This window comes from Parasteatoda tepidariorum, chromosome X1, assembly GCF_043381705.1.
Source record: "Parasteatoda tepidariorum isolate YZ-2023 chromosome X1, CAS_Ptep_4.0, whole genome shotgun sequence".
NCBI classification, from domain to species: Eukaryota; Metazoa; Arthropoda; class Arachnida; order Araneae; family Theridiidae; genus Parasteatoda; species Parasteatoda tepidariorum.
In genome coordinates, this window is record NC_092214.1 from 3,970,624 (window position 1) to 3,991,806 (window position 21,183).

General features: G+C 27.8%; 2 protein-coding genes across 2 annotated transcripts in view; one reads left to right on the forward strand and one right to left on the reverse strand.

The window, feature by feature from the left end:
- Nucleotides 1-21,183, forward strand: part of LOC107450407 (uncharacterized) — a 477,566-nt gene that overhangs the window by 66,058 nt on the left and 390,325 nt on the right. The window lies entirely within an intron of this gene.
- Nucleotides 1-21,183, reverse strand: part of LOC107438529 (trypsin-1) — a 63,263-nt gene that overhangs the window by 3,295 nt on the left and 38,785 nt on the right. Inside the window, exons 3-7 of the mRNA XM_043040643.2 lie at nt 16,717-16,887; nt 9,410-9,486; nt 8,077-8,177; nt 5,788-6,056; nt 3,167-3,324 (exon numbers count right to left, since the gene is read on the reverse strand). Of these exons, the coding sequence (XP_042896577.1) occupies nt 3,167-3,324; nt 5,788-6,056; nt 8,077-8,177; nt 9,410-9,486; nt 16,717-16,887 (776 nt within the window). The remainder of the gene's footprint in view (nt 1-3,166; nt 3,325-5,787; nt 6,057-8,076; nt 8,178-9,409; nt 9,487-16,716; nt 16,888-21,183) is intronic.

The window sequence follows — 21,183 nt, forward strand, 5'->3', positions numbered from 1 at the left end:
TTTTGATTAAATGATTTATACTTCTATCTTAATATTTAACAATCCCCCTTAAAAGCAAGATGAGGCAAAAAGTAATTGGGGAAACAACTTTCAAAGTTGAGTAGAAATAACAATTATAGAATTTCATAAATAATACTTCCACTCTAGTTTGAAAGTATAATTAATAATTAATTAATAAAATAATTAATAAAATGATTATAATTGATGAAATAGTAATTTGAGCAATAAAAAGCATTTTTGATTTAGCTTTGTAATAACAACTGTAAATTATGTATTTATTAATAAGTGCATGTAAGTAATACTTGAAATATATTTAATAACCATTAAAAAACGGGTACATAACTCACGTAGCTCCATTGGTTGCATAAGCTACCTCCGTTACTTTGAGTAACTAAGTTTATACGCTAACAGTATGTGCCGTAACAAATATTTATTATCTTTAAAATCAAATGGCTTATTCAAAAAATTGTATTGATTTCAATCTGGCACTTAGAAATTATACTAAATTTTGTTTTAAGAATTTTAATGAGATAAATACTTTATACTTACCAATACCAAATCATTTTCCGCAGTAATGGTTTTGCCATAGACATTTAAAATTATAAAAAATAAAAAACTTACCTGCTACTTTGAGGTAAATCTTTGCGGAGCTTACCATTTAAAGTAATTAGTAATACATATCAATAGATGAGTATATAAGTAATGAACCATGAATGAAAGCATTTGTTTTAAGTTTGAACCATAATATTGTCCTTATTTTAATGATAATATCGAGCAAATTTGTTTAATCTGAAAATGTCAAACTAACCAAAGAGTGTAATCTATTTGAATCAATAATATTGTGAAGAAGCTGGTTTTGTACCATAATATGGTTCAAAGGAAATCAATATTTTATATCAGAAATAGTATATAAATACTTGTATAAAAACATAACTAATAAAAAATTTATTAATCTTTTTGGATATTTATAAATTTGGATAGTTGGGAAATAAAAAAATCACATTTATGGAACTACCGATAAAAAATTTTTTTTTAGTAAAAATACCACTAGATCTACAAGAAATAATAATGCTAAATATAGAAATAAAACAACTAAATGTAAAATAATTTTTTCACAAATTGAAGTTATCTTCTTTCTTTTTAAATAACTTTAATCTGATTGAAAAAAATTATATTTGTTTTTGCACACATTCTTACTTAAAATGAAAAAAATAAAACATGAAAGGGAAAAAAAAATCGAAAAAAAAAAAAAAATCAAAGGATTTCATGTAAAGCTACCGAAAACAGTGTAAAAAGAAAACAACAACTAATATAAAGTTTAACTAACGGCCAAAATACATAATGTAATGGGCTTAAGCTATTGTGTTGATATGTGAATGGGCTTAAGCTATTGTGTTGATATTGTGTGATCCTTCTTCCCTGGTCTGTTGTGAGGTCACTTAGTGGCGTTAAAATGAAATGTTTCAAATTCTCTTCCAAGAGATCAGCTAAACAAGACAGTATTTTAAATTTTTATACCTAAGTTAAAAAGCCTAGGTGTTGGTATTATTAGGAGGAAGAATAAAACTTTTGAACTAGTAAAGATTTGATTTTATTAGAATAGCAATTCATATTAATACGAAGGAGAACGTTTTTGTCAAGTTACGGTTTTAAGGTAAGCTGCCGATGATCTAAGTTGTAGACAGATAAGCCTTGGCAACTTTTCCGAAGACTTTTCTTTCTGTATTCAGTGACAATTCGTGATACAAAATATAATTCATCATTGCTTCTTTTAGTATTGCAATATTTTTATACGATTGCATCCGATGCCAAAGTTGTCCCAGTTCAATGATTTATATGGAGCAATATTATTTAAAGTAAAAGTTAAGTTTCATTTTCTGTGCTTCTGCCTTATTTAGTAATCCCCCTCAGTTTGTTCCTATCATTAGAAATTCCTTGTCAGATATTAAAGTCACATTACTGCTTATGAGATAAGTAACATTTTTATAATGTAAAGAACAACTTTAAATAAACTTTATATAATAATCATATAATATATTATAACCAGCTTTGAGCAGCCGAGTCCTTTTTGGGCTTACGTCTGTCAGTCAGTAGCCTTGCAATTCTGAAGTCATCATAGAAAGCAAGGGAACTCTTAGATGAAACTTCGGAAGAAACTGGCCTTTGTAGAGGGCTTTTTTATGAAACTAACTCACATTTGCTTTGCATGGAGTGGAAAACTATATAAACCTCCCAAGGTTACCCAGATGGCAAGAGGGTTCTAACTCGTGATTATGTCTACCGCAGAGAATATTTTATGTCAGTACTGAGGTCATTGTAAATAGGGAGCAATATTTGTACCGACCAGCCGCCATTGGGATTCGTACTTGGATGATCTCATTGAGAGGTCAATGCTTTATCGCCGGAGTCACCACAGTTTCTAATGCAAATTTTGTCAGCATATAAGAATAATGTCCACATAAAGGTCAACCTAAAAAGTCTTTACTAGTATTTAGATCTGGTATTGTATCTCTTTTTTCATTAAAGTGAAATCATGTTAAATATTATTTGTTATATATAAATAAAGTATGGTTATTCTTGTTATGAGGTAGCCTAACTCATCTTTAAGGGGAACACTCACATTTTCAAAGATAATTGCAAGGTGTTAATATTAGAACGCATTGTATTTAGGGTTAAGATACTGAATCATTGTGATTTCATAGTTGTGAAGTTTTTGTCAATACTTAAGTTGACTCTTTTTACATTAGGATTTAATTTCGATGAATTTTGAATTCATATCAACAAATGTACCGTAATTAGCCTAAGCAATTTTCACATTTTGCTAAATAATGTCCTACCATGTCCAAAATTAATCTCTAGAAAGAAAAAAAGTTAAAAATTTGCTTCAATTTAGAGAAACATAGTCTGGTTACAAATAGGGAAATTGCATGCATGTATTTGGCTGCGACGTGAAAAACTTTAAATTTCTCTTTCCATTAGATTTCCCTTTTAGAGTTTCTCTATTGACAGGTGTGTTTTCCTTTCGGCTTTATATTTTAGTTTTCAGTAATTTAATTTTTACATTCAAAACACCTTTAATCATAATTCCTAATGATCTATATATTTCAAAATAAATTTCATTGAAGTCTAAAATAATAGCTATATTTCCACTCTCAACTTAACATACCTGGCACGAATCTTTACCTCCTTCTTTAAAACCAGCGCATACCATAGTTGGAAAAATTGTTTCTTTTCTTCCAATGCTTTTATACCATTCTTGGCACTCATTGTGGTCAATCACTTGAAGTTCAACTTTTTGAAGAATTCCAGGAGAGTCTCGAACACCTAAATCAAAACCATTATTTAATATAATTTTTGACGAATTGCTTAATTTAAATTTATAAAGATGCATGTTTGAGGATAAAATCAAAACCCTGATTGGATTATTTTACAAAGATACGATCTAAATGGTTCAAGGATCAGATCATAAATATCTCAATTGATTTGCACAAATGATTAATTAAATTTCCGTAATTCATACTTTTGGAAAAGCTATGCAAAGAAGAATCATCTTGAATAACTTTTGTTTTAATCTTCAATTTGAATTACTTTTTAATGTAACAATCTTAATTGTTTGGAAGGGTGACCTTGAGAATATTAATAAGTGCTAAATATTAATTAAGATACGAAACCAGGCACAGAAACGTACTTTTCCTGCATAGTTATATTTTTTTGAAAGATTTGGATATCAATCTCCCAAAATAGAAAGATAGTCGCGAATTAGTAAATATGATTTCAGTACTTAAATTTAAAAAAATCTGGTCATATATTTGGCCCCATATTTCTTTCATATTTTTTTTTAACTCAAAACATAATTTTTAAATTACTTAAAAATGATTTGAAAATTATTCTTACTAAACTTGCTGAAATTTTATTAAGTTTTTATAATGGAATAAAATTTTGCACACAGCTTTTTCATTAGTTCCAGAAACAGCTAGACAGCCTGTCAAAAATAGGGTGTAAAGTAAATTTTTTGACCAGTGACAAATATTATTGGCAGATACAAAATTTTCCAAATCTGAATGGCCCAAAAGAGCATTGGGCTTACCGGAATTGAAAACACAAAAGCAATTTATTGTAAGATAAATTTCTGGCAAGAACTAGAACTGACCACGAGGGACAATTTATAGGAAAGGTTTTGCAGTTGTTTGCCAAATTATTTTATGAAAATATTTTATTTTTATATAACTTATATAATTATTTTCAACTGGAAATAGGCACTTTAGCGTATAAGAATTGGAAAAACTGGGGCTCTGTAGCGTAAGAGATTGTCTAGAATTAATTTTTTTTCAATCACAGAGAATGTTACAATTCAACCATCATATATGTCGTTTCAGTGTTAAGTGAACTCCAAGAGAAGAAAAGAATTGATTCTCTAAATTATCTATGTGAATTTTTTATTTTGAGAAGACAATGAATATTTTGTGGCATTTTGAATTGTTTTTAATAGTACAAGGTTTAAGAACAAATGTGTTCCATAGTTTTTGTCTGATATTTTCATTTAGGGGAGCGCTTTATTTCTTAGCTGTTATAATATGTATGTTTTATGAGATGTTATGTAAAACGCATTTTTAATTATTTTAAGCAATTATTAAAGTAAGTCAAGGATTATTATAACTATTTAAATGTATGATAAAAAAGTGTCTTGAAAATACCGTTTCGATATTTACATTCGAAAAATATTTTTCCAAAATTAATTGGTAGATGAAGAATTTTTAAACAAAAATAAGGGCTGAAATTAGAAAAGTCAAAACTCCTATATTTCTGAAATATAAAAATGATACTACGATTCAAATGAGTGTAGGATATACTTTGTGCTACTTATGAATAAAACAAAACAACGTGAATCTAGCACAGATAATGTACAGAATATTATAGTTTCAGTTCAATAAACTAGAACTTTCCTCAGTTTATTATACAGACACTTAATCAGATTCTTAGTCTATTAATTAGGAAAGTTCTTGTTAATAGAATCAAAGCTATAGTATGTCCATTTCTGTATTTTAATTTGTGCATTATTTACATTGTTTTGCTTTATTCATAATACTACGACTTGATAGCTCCGGGCGTAAAAAATGTTCTGTTTTTTTAAACAGAATATTAAGATTGAAATCGAAATTTTTTTATTGAAATATGTGTTTACCACATAAATATGTGGGAATGAATTAAAAAATGTCCAAATGTGAAATTAACTTCGAAATGATATGAAATTAAATTGAATTGAAAGCTGAATTTTTCGCACAGCACTTCAACTAAAAAGTGATAATATGCGGACCATTCAGCATGTTATTTTATTAACATTAATAACTTATATGATATTGTTAGGATATTCATAGTAAAAGTTATAATTCATATAGTTGTGAAAGATAAAAATAAAAACCCGTATTCCCTTACTTTTAACATTAATTGAAAAAAAAAACACTATATAGTGTGATGTATATAACTGTTAATGACTAAGACAGGAATTTATATTATTACTTTTCAATATTTTTATATTTACAATATTATCAATATTTAATTATGGTAATTAATAAATGATTTTAAAAATCATTATAATTGTTTAAGCATTAATTTAAATTTTAATTATTATTTAGACATTCATAAATTAAATAAAAGTTGTTTTACTAAACAAACTTTATGTTTAATTAGTAGATGAGTGAAAAAATTCGGACGCAATTTTTATATTTTTAATATTGATGAATGCATATTTTAAAATTATATAGGAAGATCAAAAATAAATATATTTACCATATCGTGTTCGACCCCAACCGGTAACAGTAGCCTTTTGACCAGAAAAATCTTCGCTGTAGTGTGGCAGGCATACTGGAATCACGTGTCTTCGGAATCGTACAGGTCGTTGCAGTTGTAAAAGAGCAATATCATGTTGATAATTGGAAGGATTATATCCAGGGTTTACAACTTTTCTCCTGACATTCATTTCTTCATGTGCATATTTCTCCGTTGTTTGCTTGATGTCATGTTCTCCCATGCGAACTCTCAGCCCATTTGTCTGAGTTCTGCAAAAACAGTAAAATCAAATATAATAATAATTTTTTAGCTATGCACAGAAATCATGCTTTGAAAAATTTCACATTAGTCAAATTTACAAAAGTTTTGACTAAAACTTCCTGCACACTGTTAGAAATTTCTCGGAAAAAATGGTTAAATAACAATTTATTGAATTGTTATTTTACCATATTCAAACAAAACAATCATATAACCATAAATAAGATGGTATTCAAGCAGTCAACTGTGGGATAAACTGTTCATTAACTGCTTTCACCTGATATGGTTAAACAACCAGAATTTTATTGTGCAACCGAACCCACCTAAGAAGCCACTTGATTCTTTGCAGATGGGTACATAAGTCGAGCAGGCTAATCTGTCACTCTCATGGCCAACGGAATGGCGTTCGAGTCCTTACGTTGACACCACAATATTTTCTTCATTCCTTGCAACACATAAAGAGTTTCCAATGTCCTGAACTCCTCAATTTGCGTCCTTGGGCTATTAGAATACCATACTCTCATTCACGCATAGATGGCTGCTAAACTATCTCCAATGTCCAGATAAACTTCTTTTTTGCTGTTTTGAAACCATTACAGTTTTAAATGGTTAAAAAACCGTGTAGCTTTGTATTTATGCTTTTTTTAACCATACCAGTTGCAAACAGTTTCAAAACCGTAAATATAAAAATGGTTTTTTACCGAAAACTTTACGGTTAATTGGATAGACAGACTTTTGCCGGTTATTTTATTATAATTTTAGAATGAAAATTCTAGCAGTGAAGCGACGAATGAATCAGGCGAATGATTTTCAAAATTTAACAAAAAAATTTTTTTTTAAATATTCAAATATATGTTTAAAAAGTTACAAATGTTCAAAACAGAAATTCGAAGAATAGAAAAGTTTCAATGCCAAAAAAAATATATAAACATAAACATTTAGTTTCAGTTCCTGAAGCAAGGATTTTTAATAAAATCACGTCACAAATTTAGATTAGAGGGTTTTCAAAGAGAGTCGCTAAAACCTTTTAAATATAGAATTTAAGAATTATCATCATCAATTTTTTGAATTTTAAATATCTTTAATATTAATTATTATTTAAACCGAAAACCACAGCAAGCAATTTAAGTCGATTCTTGATAGAGATAAGTCATTTTCCTGTTACAGACAGTGGTTTTCTAATCAAAGAGACAGCGTCTCTTTCATTGTTTCATAAATCTTTTGCTCAAAAATAGCTAAAACAGCACAAAACTTCATGTTTCAAAAAATGGCGATGTTGGCTTTATTTACAATTTATTAATTCTCACGCATTATTACTCTTTACCTATATTGTAAGAATTTCGGATCAAATTACGATAAAAAGTACAGGCACCCTGAGTGCTACATCCGTAAAACCCATTATACCGTAACATTTCAAGCAGTAATTTTTATTGTAATACTTATTTAATTACAGTGATTAAGTGATTTTACAGTAAATATTGCTGTATATAAAAATTACGCACATCAGATTTTCTTTGCGCAAAATTTTACGGTAAAAATAGATTTAACGATGTAGTGCTATCTACCGCAATTTGATCCAGAAGTTTTTACAGTGCATTTATCCACATTTTAATCAAGGGGTTTCTTTAGTTTCTAAGCTATAGAATTATGCAGTATTTCACGTAGCAAGGAAATTTATTAAATATTTTAAGTTTTAAAATTAATTTTTATGTGCCTTGAAGCTGTCATAGTCGCTAGGTTTAGGCAACGGATAAAAGAAGATTATGAACAATACTCCTAAAAAGACAAAATGTGCAATTTTATGCATCTAACAATCAAAATGTTGCACACTTATTTTGTTTAAATTCATACGATTAAAAGTTTCTTCTACACCAGATCTTGTTTAGTCAATTTAAACATTTCTACAGCAGAAGATTTAACGTTGCGTAATATGCTTAAAATGGTTTTTTAATATTTTTGTATTGAGGAAAATCATAAAATAGAGAAAAAAAATTATTTGTAGTCAGATTATTGAGGCATGAAAAATTATACCTAGCAACACAATGTGCGGCTGTTACTACCCATTGACGATTTATTAGAGCTCCACCACATGAAATTTTTCGGTACAGGAAAGATTGCTTCACAATAGCTACCTATAAAAAATATTTACTATAGTGAAACAGAGGTTCATTAAAATTCAAATAAACAAAACATATTTCAGTAAAACTTAGAGGGTGATTCTTCAAAACATGTCAGTTTTAATGCTTCCATCAATGGCACTGGTAATTTGTTCATAATATTTAAGTGTAGTTATTGCTATAAATTATGCAATTAACTTTTTTAAAGAGGAGTTTTATAATCAGATGTCAATGCACTAAATATAAAGTGAACATCTTGAAAAACTTTTGATCTAATGGTCGGATTTTAACGTACTTAGATTCTCTTAATGGTTTGAGCGCCTAACGTAACTGCGCTTCATATGCTAATTAATTTGTGCAGGGAATATTTTAAGTTACGAAATCAGACACAGAAACGTGCTTTATCAGAATAAACTTACTGTGTTTTTGACAGATTAGGATTTTTAATCCAGGGGAGTAGTCGCAATCAGAAAAAATAATAGCCAATCCTAATAGTTTATTCGGGAAAGCAGGACTTATTTGGCCGAATCTCAAACAGTTTATTAGCGGGTTTTTTGCACAAAATTTTTGCACAAAATTATGAAAAGAGTGAATAAGAAAAGTTGTTAAACAGTTTCTGAATTATCAGATTTTTTATTAAGTCGTATATTTAAAAATTTTACATCTCTGTGCCTCTATGATTTACTTTTTGTATATCAACTTTCTATTTTAGAGAAAAAGCATCGTCAAAACTACTAGAATATAGAAAAATCTACCGTTTTTCAAGCTCTATTGAAACAACAAAATGCAAGGTAATTTTTACCGAAACACTTTGATAATGGTTTTGGTACAATTAACAATAAAATATAGTTTTAAAATATGCATTAAAATTTGGTAAATGTGGTAAAAGTTGGTAATTTTATAATGACTTCTTAGAGTTTGGCATAAGAACCATTTATTCGGTTAAATTAACATAATTTTATATTTTTTACTAAATGGGTGGAAATGAGAACTATAATTTTAAAAAACAAAATTTCAGTTAGATCATTATTATATAAACGGAAACATTTACCAAATGAATAGTTTAAATTTCATATAGTTTAGTTTAATTACAATAATTATGAGTTTTTTTTTTTACTAGAATGTGTTTCCTGTGTGCAACGTACATTCTGGAATTTTAAAAGCCTGTTTATTGACAATATTTTTAATTGCAAGTCAATCACACTTTTCCTCCCAAATGTTGTACTTTAATATCAAGGAAAATTTACCTGCCATGGTTGTTCACCGAAATTGGCATTTTCTCCACCAACGATTTTACTATCACGCATATGACTCCGTCCACATTCTAAAATAAAGCAATAAATAAGTTACAAAAATAAAATATTTTTTCAAACATTTCAAATCGGCTATGCCATTTTATATTGCATTAAGTAATATTATTGAAATTTTTTTGATGTGTGAAATAAAATAATAAACTATTCAATGTTTCAAAGAATAGTTCTTAATGTCGAAGTAAAAATAAAAATTGATAATTTAAAATAAGTACTTTTAAGCATCAACACCAAAAACATCAAAATTAACAACATTCATCAAAAATCTTCAATGCAGTTATAGAATTGTTTAGGTATTCTATCTATTGTTTAGGTATTCATATGGTAAAGTAAACATAGAATTCTGGAAGAAAAAAAAATTTAAGAACGAAAATTACTAATTTTTTTTCGCCCCAGAGCTAATAGGCACATTTATAAATAGTATAATAATCAAAATATGTTTGTTTTAAAATTATTACACACGTTCAAATTAATAATAAAACAAATGAAACTATGTTCAATTTAAAGATATTTATGATTGATAAGACCTTTCTTTTGAGACAGTGGAAACAGGTAACTCGAAATTTTTTATCATTGACGTAGCTTTTATTTTATGAAGAAATTTTGTATGAAAAATAAATGTAAAAAAAGGGCATATTGAACAGAACAGGGTATAGTGTTTAATCAATTAAAAACTACGGACGAGAAAGAAATTATCTCATGCAATGAAATATGAATTAAGTTTTGAATGAAAAATAACTTAAGCTATGAATGAAAAATAAGTTAAACTCCGAAAAATAAATTCAGCGTAAATTAAGCTTTAAACCCTTTCACTGGCTGAACACAAAACTGGAATGGGATGGAGCTCTGAAATGTTCCGTTTTCAAAGAAAAAATTTACCTCATATCGAAGAGATCTAGGAAGCCAGGAGAGAGGTTAAACCGGTTCTATTACGTAAAGACCTCTACTTTGCGTATGTTTATGAGGATGAGAGAAACCTCATCTCAAGCTACAAAACCGGTTTTTGTTTATATTCAGAGCTGATATGAGGCAAATATTTACGTTTTGGCTTTAAGCTTGGTTAACATTCTACTAAGGTACGTCATAAAATGAAAAGTTAACTAGTTGTTCGCTGTGCCCGGAAAGTTCTCAAAATTCCTTTGTAATTTTTTATGGGTGATAAATTCAAACTCTATTGTAAAGAAGGGTACATATATTTTTAAAATATGTGTTTTTATTTTAATATAGTACTCTAAATTTAGACATAAAATTTTGATGAAGTTTCTGATCTCATTGCTTGTTTAGTGAAGTAACGCAAGTGATACACACGCTACCAGTTGTTAAAATCTTTAAAAATGGGATTTTAATAAACAAAATTGTTGTATAGATTTTCTATAATATGTTGCATTTGAAATAGCAATATCTGAAACATTTCAATGATTTAAATATGACTTGAAAATCAATCAAAATTACAAGCGAAAATCAATCAAAAGGCATTTTGCTGTTGCGACATTGTTTTGCAACCATGCGACATTGGGTCGCAACCATAAAATGCATAGTTTCAATCAATTAATTCTTTTTTTCTGCCTCGTATCTACATTTTGCTTTGAAAAAAAAAGTACCTGTACAAAATACCAAAAGTCATTATACGTGAAAGAAATTTGCTTGTAGTAAGTAGGTACTTTGGGAATTGTTTATACATGCATTTTGTATTTCATGTTTTGATTAAAAATTTTTTTTATCAAAAGTTATTTAGAGTGTTTCATTTTTTATTTATGACTTGTGCTCCATTTAAAAAGATCATTTATTGATTATGAGATATTTTTAAAAGCTATTATTAAATTTTTATTGTGATATTTTTTATGAGATATCATTTGTTTATTAGAAACATTATTGAAATTTTTAATTTAAAATAATTAAAATAGTTGTGCGCATTTTCTTTAAGAGTGTCAATTAAAGTCATTAAAGAAATAAAATAGGATAGAATAGGAAAAAACAACTTCCCACTTATCATTGCTCTCATGAACGGAATCGAAGTCACGAAAAAGAATTTGCTTTTAAATTTTAATATTTTTTAATCTTATATTTAAATCTTACTATTTATAATAATTATAACAACTTTATTTATAATACAAGTCGAACTGTATTTTTGGATTTTCTGTTGCTTTTATTCATTTATTTTCCATTGCTTTATTTATTTCTTTCTTAATTATTATTTTTTTAATAATGCAAATAATTTATAACTCTAATTTAAAAATATCTAGCAAATTCTGTTCGGTCAATGATAAAAATGCGACAAGTGTTTTCGTTTTATGTTTCGTAAAAATTTAGAGTATGATAATGAGTTGAAAGCTGCATAGATTTGATTTTATGATAAGTATATTCCTGTTTCTGGGATTTTAGTGTTTCTTTAACCTTTTTTGGATTTATTATTTTCTTTAAAAATCTAATCCAAATCAATTTCAATTGAAAAAAAACATAGCGTTGAGGTCAACATATTTTACATTAATTGCTGGTTTATATGCAGAGTGTGAGTTTTCATAATGGCTTCTTGTCTCAACGACTTTATTTTCAAGATTTTTTTCATTTGTGTTGCATGGATGTTAATTTTCTTCAGAAAAATAAAGGAGTTGAATGACACGTACGGTTACGCTGCATAATATATTGCGTTTTAAAAACTGAAGGTCGGTGAAAAAAGAAAAAGAAAAAGAAGAATAGAATCTGTAAAAAAATCAAAATTAATTCTCAAAAGATAAAAACTATTTAGTTCTAGTTTACTAATGTCAGAAATTTGATGTCATTTTTATTATTTTCTTCTATCTAAAAACTAATATGCATAGGATTTTCACACAACCTTTTACAACTTAAAACGTGAAATGGTTTTTAAAAACCTGCAATACTAAGTCCGTTTTCTCTTAGAAAATTGCTGAAATTGTATAAGTAAATAAGATGCACACATTTTTAAAAGGAAGGGAAATAAAGCCCCATTTCATTAACACTGTTAAAAAAAATTCCTTGAGATTTACGATTTTAAACAGGAAGCTGGGTTGGTTGCGCAAAACCATAAAATTTTCAGAGTAAATCCGGTTTTTTACTCAACATTAACAAGTTTTTTCATCAAAAAATTAAGAAATTTTTTTTAAACGCACTTGTTTTTTACCGTGGCGAAATAAGTTTTAAAACAAAAATAAATCTGTTGTCTTAACGAGTTTTTTTTAGCAAAAATAAATAATTATTTTATTATTTAAATGGTTGGAATGTTATCATTATTGGACGGGTGGTATAAATCTGGATCTAAGCCACCTCTCTTGAGGGGTCTATAGAGGAGTCGAGTAGATTTTTCCTTACCCACGAGGGGGAGGTTGGAAGTTCGATTTTCCATATGAGATCTAGTTTTCTCTATGAAAGTTAAGAAGTAAATCGAAATAATCCTCTACAAAATAATTCTCTCGTCTTTGAGCTCCAACTTGTTCATATCTTCTTTCATTTTGTGTCACTTTTTAGAACTAAAAATCGCAAAAAGTTAGAAAAGATAATTTGTAAGATTACTTAAAAAAAAAAAAAAAAAAAAAAAAAAAAAAAAAAAAAAAAAAAACTAACTTAAAAAATTGCTATATTTTCTCATGTTTATAAATTCATTAAAATATCAGTTATAATCTTCATGAACTCTGTTCTTCAATTAATTCATTAAAAAATTATAAATATAAATAACTGTTTTCTAACTTTTAGAATTTTTTAAAGAATTGAAAGAAGAAATGTTAAGTAAATAAGAAGGAGTTGAAAATAATTTGAAAAGTATACTTAAATGTCGTTTATCTTTAATTCATATTGGATTTGTGAGGGTTTATCTATCCCTAACTCATTCTTATACTTGACAAAATGTTAAAATATTTTTAAAAATATTAAAAAAATTTTAATATTTTTAATACATAAAAACGTTAAGTGTTACGTCTTCTTTTACAATTACGTTTTATGTAATAGCAAAAATATGAAACACATAAACATGATCTTCAAACTAAAATAAAATAATAAACATAAATCGCTGTGTCACTTGTTTCAGCTTTTAAAGAATTCAATTCGTCTAAAATGCTTTTTAGAAAACTTAATATAGAAATAAAAAAAATTTGATGTTTAATTAAAAACACGAATAAATAAACGAAAAATTGCATTATAAAATTCGAAGGAAACATATACTGTTAATATGGATATTTAACGCTTCCTCGAATTCTTTTTATTCATTGATAAATAAATTAAATTTTTCATTTTAATTCATTTCTTATATTAACTCAACTGATTACGTAATAGTTGCCGAAAAGTATTTTTTTGGACGCGTATTTCTATTAGGCATGTAAGCCTTAAAGAATAAAGAATTATAAATAAATGATATTAAGAAGAAAAATAAATAGCTGTAATCTTTTATCGAAGACAATAAGAATGCATTAACTATCAAATAATAATCCTTATTGTTGATACTTAATAAAAATCTTTTAAGGTTAATTACTGCCAGGAAGCTATTTTCATTTGAATCAAATTTACAGCGTGAAGAGAGCAATATTTCATTTTATAATCATAAACTGGTTTAAGGTCATTTATTTAATATGAATTTAAAGTTGTTCTTGCTTTTTTTTCCTCATCAGGTTTCATATGTTAATTGAAACAATTGTTATTTTGTGTGTCTCGTTAAATGTATTCTAAATTTAGGTTTTATAGTTCTCTTTTTTATTTAACTTATTACTTTTTGAGGAATAGGAAAAAAACTTTAAACATGAGTGTAAAAAGCAATGCACAAATTTATTGTTCCGTTTCCTCCTCTTAAAATTGATTTTAGTTTTATTACTTGTTTGTAATAGATTGATTTAGTGGCTTCTCTTACAGTTCAAATAATACAAAATTTTTAATATTTGCACATTATAAAAACGCTTGAAGATAATTCAGAAATATACACAGTAATATTAAATATTTTCATTTTATCAATATATATACACACACTAATATTATTACTTTCATGTATCAAATGTATCAGAAATATCTGAAAACGTTTAAAATGTTTACAATCCATATGACGAAAACAGTGTGATGCTATCAAGCAACATAATAGATTTTTTCGTGTTAAAAATAATCTACTAGAACTATAAAAAATTCTGTTATGTCCTAACACCTCACAAAATTATGTGAAATAATTATGCGTAAATTTTGTTCTGTTTTACAAAACTCAGCTAACGGTTTAGCATTAAAGAGATATTTTAATATCATGCTCTATATTCTACTTCTTTCTTCAACTCATAACAAAGATAACTGAGATGTAAGTAGCTGGGTTAAAGATAACTGGGGTGTAAATCTCCAATCAGGCTGATTTTTTTCCTATTCAAATACATCTGCAGAAAAAATAAGAAATACCCTTTATTTTCTCCGGCTTTTTTTTAATAAACATACGGAGAAAGCTGTGTTAAATTAAAATGCTAAAGTTGTCCTTTACGGGTGGTTTAAAGCTGTTTTGTTAACAAAACGGTTTTTCACCATTTTCACTGTAATCATAAATAAACCATCAGTTCAATAAGTTAGATTTTTACAGATGAAAACGGTTTCAGACGATTCTTCATAGTAAATCATTACAGTTGCAGTGGGGGGACAGAGCGATTCCCACTCAATAAATTGGAATAAACTGGTGACCCTTCGCAATGAAATTGTTTCCATTCATTTTCCATTAATATAAATAAAATTTTCTCTGGAAGGTGATTCAGTGCAGTCGAAATTACACTGGATCCGAAATTTTAAGCGAAATGACCAAAAAATGCGCCGAGGAGTGAGCGAGAGGAGATGGAACTTGAAAAAGGCCATTTTGATAATGAGCAAATTTCAGAAAAAATATGCTGGATACACTAAATTATGAAATATAGTACGTTTCAATGCTTGAGTAAAAAAATTCTACTTCCAAAAAAGTTAACAACTTTATGCATACATTAGAAAACTGAAGAAAAAAAAGTAATTGTATTACAATTAATGCCTGGTATGTAAAAAATTCCGTATAAAATTTTGTGACACTGTAAAAAATTATGGATAACGTTTTGGTTAAAAGTACTGGCATCCGAAGGGCCTGTGCTTTTTTACCGAAAAATCTATTTTTAACGATTTTTACTGGCAAAAATAATCTGATATACAGTAATTTTTACAATAATATTTACCGTAAAATCACAAAATCATTGTAATTAAATAGATATTACTGTATAAATTGGGGCATAAAATTTCAGTGTAAAATGGATTTTACAGATGCTGCACTCAGGACTTTCAACAAGAAATTTTTTACAGTACCAGTACTTTTTACCGGAATTTATTACTCAAGCGAGATGGTGAACCATATTATTGTACACTCTCAGAAATAAAACCCTCACTTTTGACGATTCAGTAATCCTTGAGCTATATTTCGCCAATTATGAGAATCATTTCGTCACGAATCCCGCTTCGGACATAGATGAAACTTTTCTCACAGTTCGATTTGCCTTTATTATGTTATTAAGGTGACATTGATTTAGCTGCATGTTGCTCACAATAAAGTGATTATTGGCGAGATTTTTTGAGTTTTTTTTTTAGTAAAAAATAGAATGACAAAATTTCTTTATTTAAAGAAATGACTATAGTTCGTCAAAGTGATGATTCGTCACTTTGACGAAACGTTCCATCGGGCTTTACATTAGGAAACGATTTCATCAAAAACGAAGAAAGTTTCATGAAATTAGAATATTCTTTTTTTTTTACTACGGTGATTCGTTACATAATTATTGTTAAACTAAACGATGTTTCCACTTGATACCTTATTACGGTTAAAGAAAATTTGGCCAAATGTTTTTCTCAGTGGTGAAGTGATCTTTGAAAGTGTGTTGAACATTACATGAAACACAGGAAATAGCTTGTAATATTTATTATAAAAATTTTATTTCAGATTATTTTCACCCCATCAGTTACCAAATTTAAACGCTTATATTTTGAAAGAAGATGAAGCATTCTAAAATATTTTATATTCACCCAAAATATTTTATTTCCTTCCAACACTTTATCTTTCCATAAATATATAATAAAAACATTTCTGGAAGTTTGATGCAATTACGCTAGGTTTTGGGAAGAATGGGACTTTTTGCGTTGTGTGAGTTCTGACTATCTTGATTATCAAAGCTCCGTTTAAAAAAAGTGGTAACACTAACAAGAAGTTTTTCCTACTTAAACAAAGTCAGTGCATTTTGCCTAATGAATATGTGATTAATTCAACTTACCTGGCTCGTTGACAAGATTGATAAGGGATGGTACAATATTTCTGGGGACACAACAGCTCCATAAGAGACCGCCATTGCATAAATCTGCTGGCCGCGACCCTGAAAAAAGGCAACCCAATCCGAAGTTGCAACCGTATCGTGTTCCTTCGTAATGGCATGAAGTTGGCAATGCTGAAATAGCGAAAAAAAAATAAACGTAAATTTATTATATATTTTATTGTGTTTTTGAACCAATTATCTGCCTAGGCAAATAAAAATCTATTTATATATATATATATGAGTGACAATTTGGACGATAATACAAACAAAAGAAAACGATCTAGCATGAAATTGAGCAGATTTCTATAAAAAAATTTTTCATATATATATTTTTTTTTACAGTTTTCTAAAAGAAAATACGCATAAAAATTATATAAAAAAATTATTTTTTAAGAATAATGCAAAATTTTTGAAATAAAATTCATGTAAGGAAAATACACATAGAGCTACGGGAAGCCTTTCGAACTTGACGATCTACCCCCAAGTGAAGCCTCATATGTTTTAGTGGTTCCCAACCGTTTGTTGCTCACCGCCCCTTCTAGAAGTTGACTGACATTATTATCGCCTCCTTTTTCTTTTCGAGTGAAAAAAAAACAATGCATTGTTGCGAGTGAGCATCTCAATAAATTTGAATATATATTCAATTATACCTGATTTTAATTTAAATTAAAATGTTAATAATGAAGCAATTTTATCCTGTAGCGTTAGAAGATTGTTAGAAGAAGACAAAAAAAATTGTGCATTCCTTTCACTTTTTTTTCTTCAAAAAGAAGTGATAATTGAAGCGAAATAATTTAAACAATAGTACATTTTTTTAAATTTATTTTTTCAATGTAATCTGGAAAAATTGAAAACGTTAGCTACTAAAATGTGAGAAAAACACTGAAAATTTGAAAACTCAATTATTCATTTTTACCTCTTCAATGATTGCCTTGTGTTGGGTGGATTTCAGTTAAAGCTTGAATATCAGGCTTTTTGTTCGTCAAATTTAAGCATATGTCTCTTGTGTAGCAAATGACCAACCTACTTCTTTGTTTTGTGGATGACCGAACAAAATTTTGTTTCTACTAAATGTGTTGATGGGACCCAGATGAGGAGCGATTCTCTGGCTCTTTTTTATTATTAATTGCAATTTTTTTTAAAAATTTGAATACTCATAGCCCCCTGATAACCCAACTGAGGATAATCACCCCACTGAGGAGCCATATCGCCCCCAGGTTGAGAACCACTGTTTTAGAATAACTGCCTGCTTTTAGAGTCATCTTCATTTTGAGCATATTCTTCAGCTGCTGGAGCTGTTCTTCAAATTTTTCCAAAGCTGTTTCTAACCCTTCACAACTGCAATTTCAACTTTTTATATTGACAGTACCATTAATTGTGTTATTTTCATAATTTAAACAACTTTTTTCGATAGAACAGTTTAAATGATAGTATTTTACTAAATTGATTTTATAGCAGTGAGCAAATCCATTAATCAACTCAGCGTACATTTTGCTTACTCATACATGTCTCAACGAGTCCTCCATTACGCGCCACACTCGATATATTAAGCTGTAACTTTTATATTACGAACTAAGGAAAAATGCAATATTTTTTGAAAATGTTTTTTAAAAATGTTACTGTTTTGTTCCCCGTTTGAAAGCTGCAAATGAATAATATTCAATTCTAGAAACAATGCGATGCATTGTATTATTATAAGTGTTCCAATAGGACGAGTTTTGAAATTTATTAAAATAAATGTACTTAGAAAAAACAGTCTTTAAAAAATGGAATAGAGTAAGTTTCCCGACTTTTCACCCCCCTGGCTTGCTTTATTAAGCAGTTAAGGTCTCAAACAAGGTTAAATGTAGATCCTATAGTACATATAGAAATATATTTCATGTAAATATTCTCAAATGCTTTATAAAATAGTTATACTTCTCACTCTTGGTACAGTATTAAATTATTTAATTTTAATAATTTGTTAACATGAATGAATCATATCTTTTATGTAATTCAGAAGACAAGTATTAAGACAAACTTAGTTGACACAATAATGACTCACAATTTTATATCCTTAATTTAATTTTCCATGAAATTCATATAAAATATTTTTATCAAATTTGAAAAGAAATCATTAACTACTGTCAGTTAGTTTCGCTTAAACTTGAAAGTTATAATTACTGATAGTTTGTTCGTTTAATTTAAAGAGTTTTATATTTTTTCCTTCTCATTAATTTTTATTATTTTTTATCAAATTCTCAAGGAATCGTTAGTTAAGTATTAAGTATTACATAAATTTTGAAAATATATTAATTGATATTTTTTAATTTAACGAGTTTTAAACTAATTTCTTCTCGTTAATTTCTTAATTTATATCAAATTTTGATGCATCTTTGCTTAACATCTATTAAAGAATGTCGTTCAAAGAAAATTCAGAAGTNCTTAATTTAATTTTCCATGAAGTTCATATTAAATATTTTTATCAAATTTGAAAAGAAATCATTAACTACTGTCAGTTAGTTTCACTTAAACTTGAAAGTTATAATTACTGATAGTTTGTTCGTTTAATTTAATTAATTTATTAATATATTTATTAATATATTTAATTTAATAATATATTTTTTCCTTCTCATTAATTTTTATTATTTTTTATCAAATTCTCAAGGAATCGTTAGTTAAGTATTAAGTATTACATAAATTTTGAAAATATATTAATTGATATTTTTTAATTTAACGAGTTTTAAACTAATTTCTTCTCGTTAATTTCTTAATTTATTTCAAATTTTGATGCATCTTTGCTTAACATCTATTAAAAAATGTCGTTCAAAGAAAATTCAGAAGTTTGAGTTGGGTAAAACTTTTGAAGCCTTATTGCCCGGAGACTTGAAATCCGGCTCGAGATAATTTAATATATATATGTCAAATAAAGGTCAAAGTTTGTGGTTGCTACTCGAGCTGAGCAAAAAAAAAAAAAAAAAAAAATAGTGACTGAAATTTTTATCGCTAAGCCGGAAAAAAAGCTACTCTTAACGCTAGTGAAATATTTCAGGCTTGAAAACCATTTCTTCGAATTGTTTCTAATACTTGAAACTTATTCAGTTTGAAATAGAAGCTCTTGCCTGCTAGTAGCTCCCTCTGGTGCATTTAAAAGGAATGTATTGGCAACTCTGTTAATTATATAAATAGAACTGATGCCTACCGTTTTAAGATGTATATTTAACAAATATTACGAAAGAAACTAACCTTTTTGAATGAAATAATGTAATTTTTATGTAGAGAAAACTGGAAAATAAAATTCTACTTTCAAAACAGATTATTTCTTTTAATACCTATGTTAAAAAAATAGACAAATTAAAAAAAAATATGCAAAACTATTTTTTTCTAATTTAAATGGGATTTATTTTCCAGTTTGAAGTAATTAATTTTGCATATAGCACGTTATAACAAGTATCTTGCGTTCATCTTTTAATTTCTAAACAATTCTGAATTATTTTTCAGGTATTATATTTTATTTTATTTTATAACCGTTGTTGAACAGACGACCCAAGTTTTGAGTTTACAACTACTAATTTTCAACTCCGTAACCTTGCAATTTTGAACCCAATCCAGAAAGATCTAATATTACACTCTTTGATCTAATATTGGGAGAAATTTTGCTTTTGTGGAGGACTTTTTGATGGAACTAACCCAAACTTGCTTTGAAGGGTGAGGAAAACCACGATCCCCCCCTCCTGGTTAGTCTCACGGCAAGGGGACTCAAACCCATGATTCGTCTACCACTGAGGATATGTGCAAAATTTGCATTAATTAATCAGCCATCGCTGGTATTCAAACCCGGTTCACCCCAAATGGGAAGCGAGATCTCTAATCCCTGAGCCATCACAGTTCAATATTTTATAAATTATTTTCTATCCGTCGTTGAACAGTCGACCTTCTAATATATTTTTCTCTTTCTAGCGTTCAAATATATGTCCAGTAACTCATCGTTTTATTTTCTAATTTTGGATTATAAGATTCTGGTTTTAAATAAATAATGTAATTCCAAGACATGTTCGAAATCTTAAAACGTGGTGCAAATATATTTAATAAACTTAGTTTAACATACTTCATAGGCAATGTTAGTGCTGTTATTGATCATATAGTTCAAGGTTAAGATACGACGGTATTAAATAATTTGTTTGAAATTAATTATCAAAGAATAATCACTGATTTTTTCAAAATATATTTTGCAGTAGAAAGTGGTATACTTTTTGTGATGCTACTAGATAGATTTAATGAAAAGAAATTTAAAAATACAATTAAATTTATATTTGCTTGTATTTACAAGCAAATATATTTAACAATGATGCAAAAATTGAGACATATAATACTAATAATTAAAAAAAAACTTTATTTTAAATTTTTTATAAAAATTCAAATTATCATTTGAGTTTCGTGTAGAGAAAA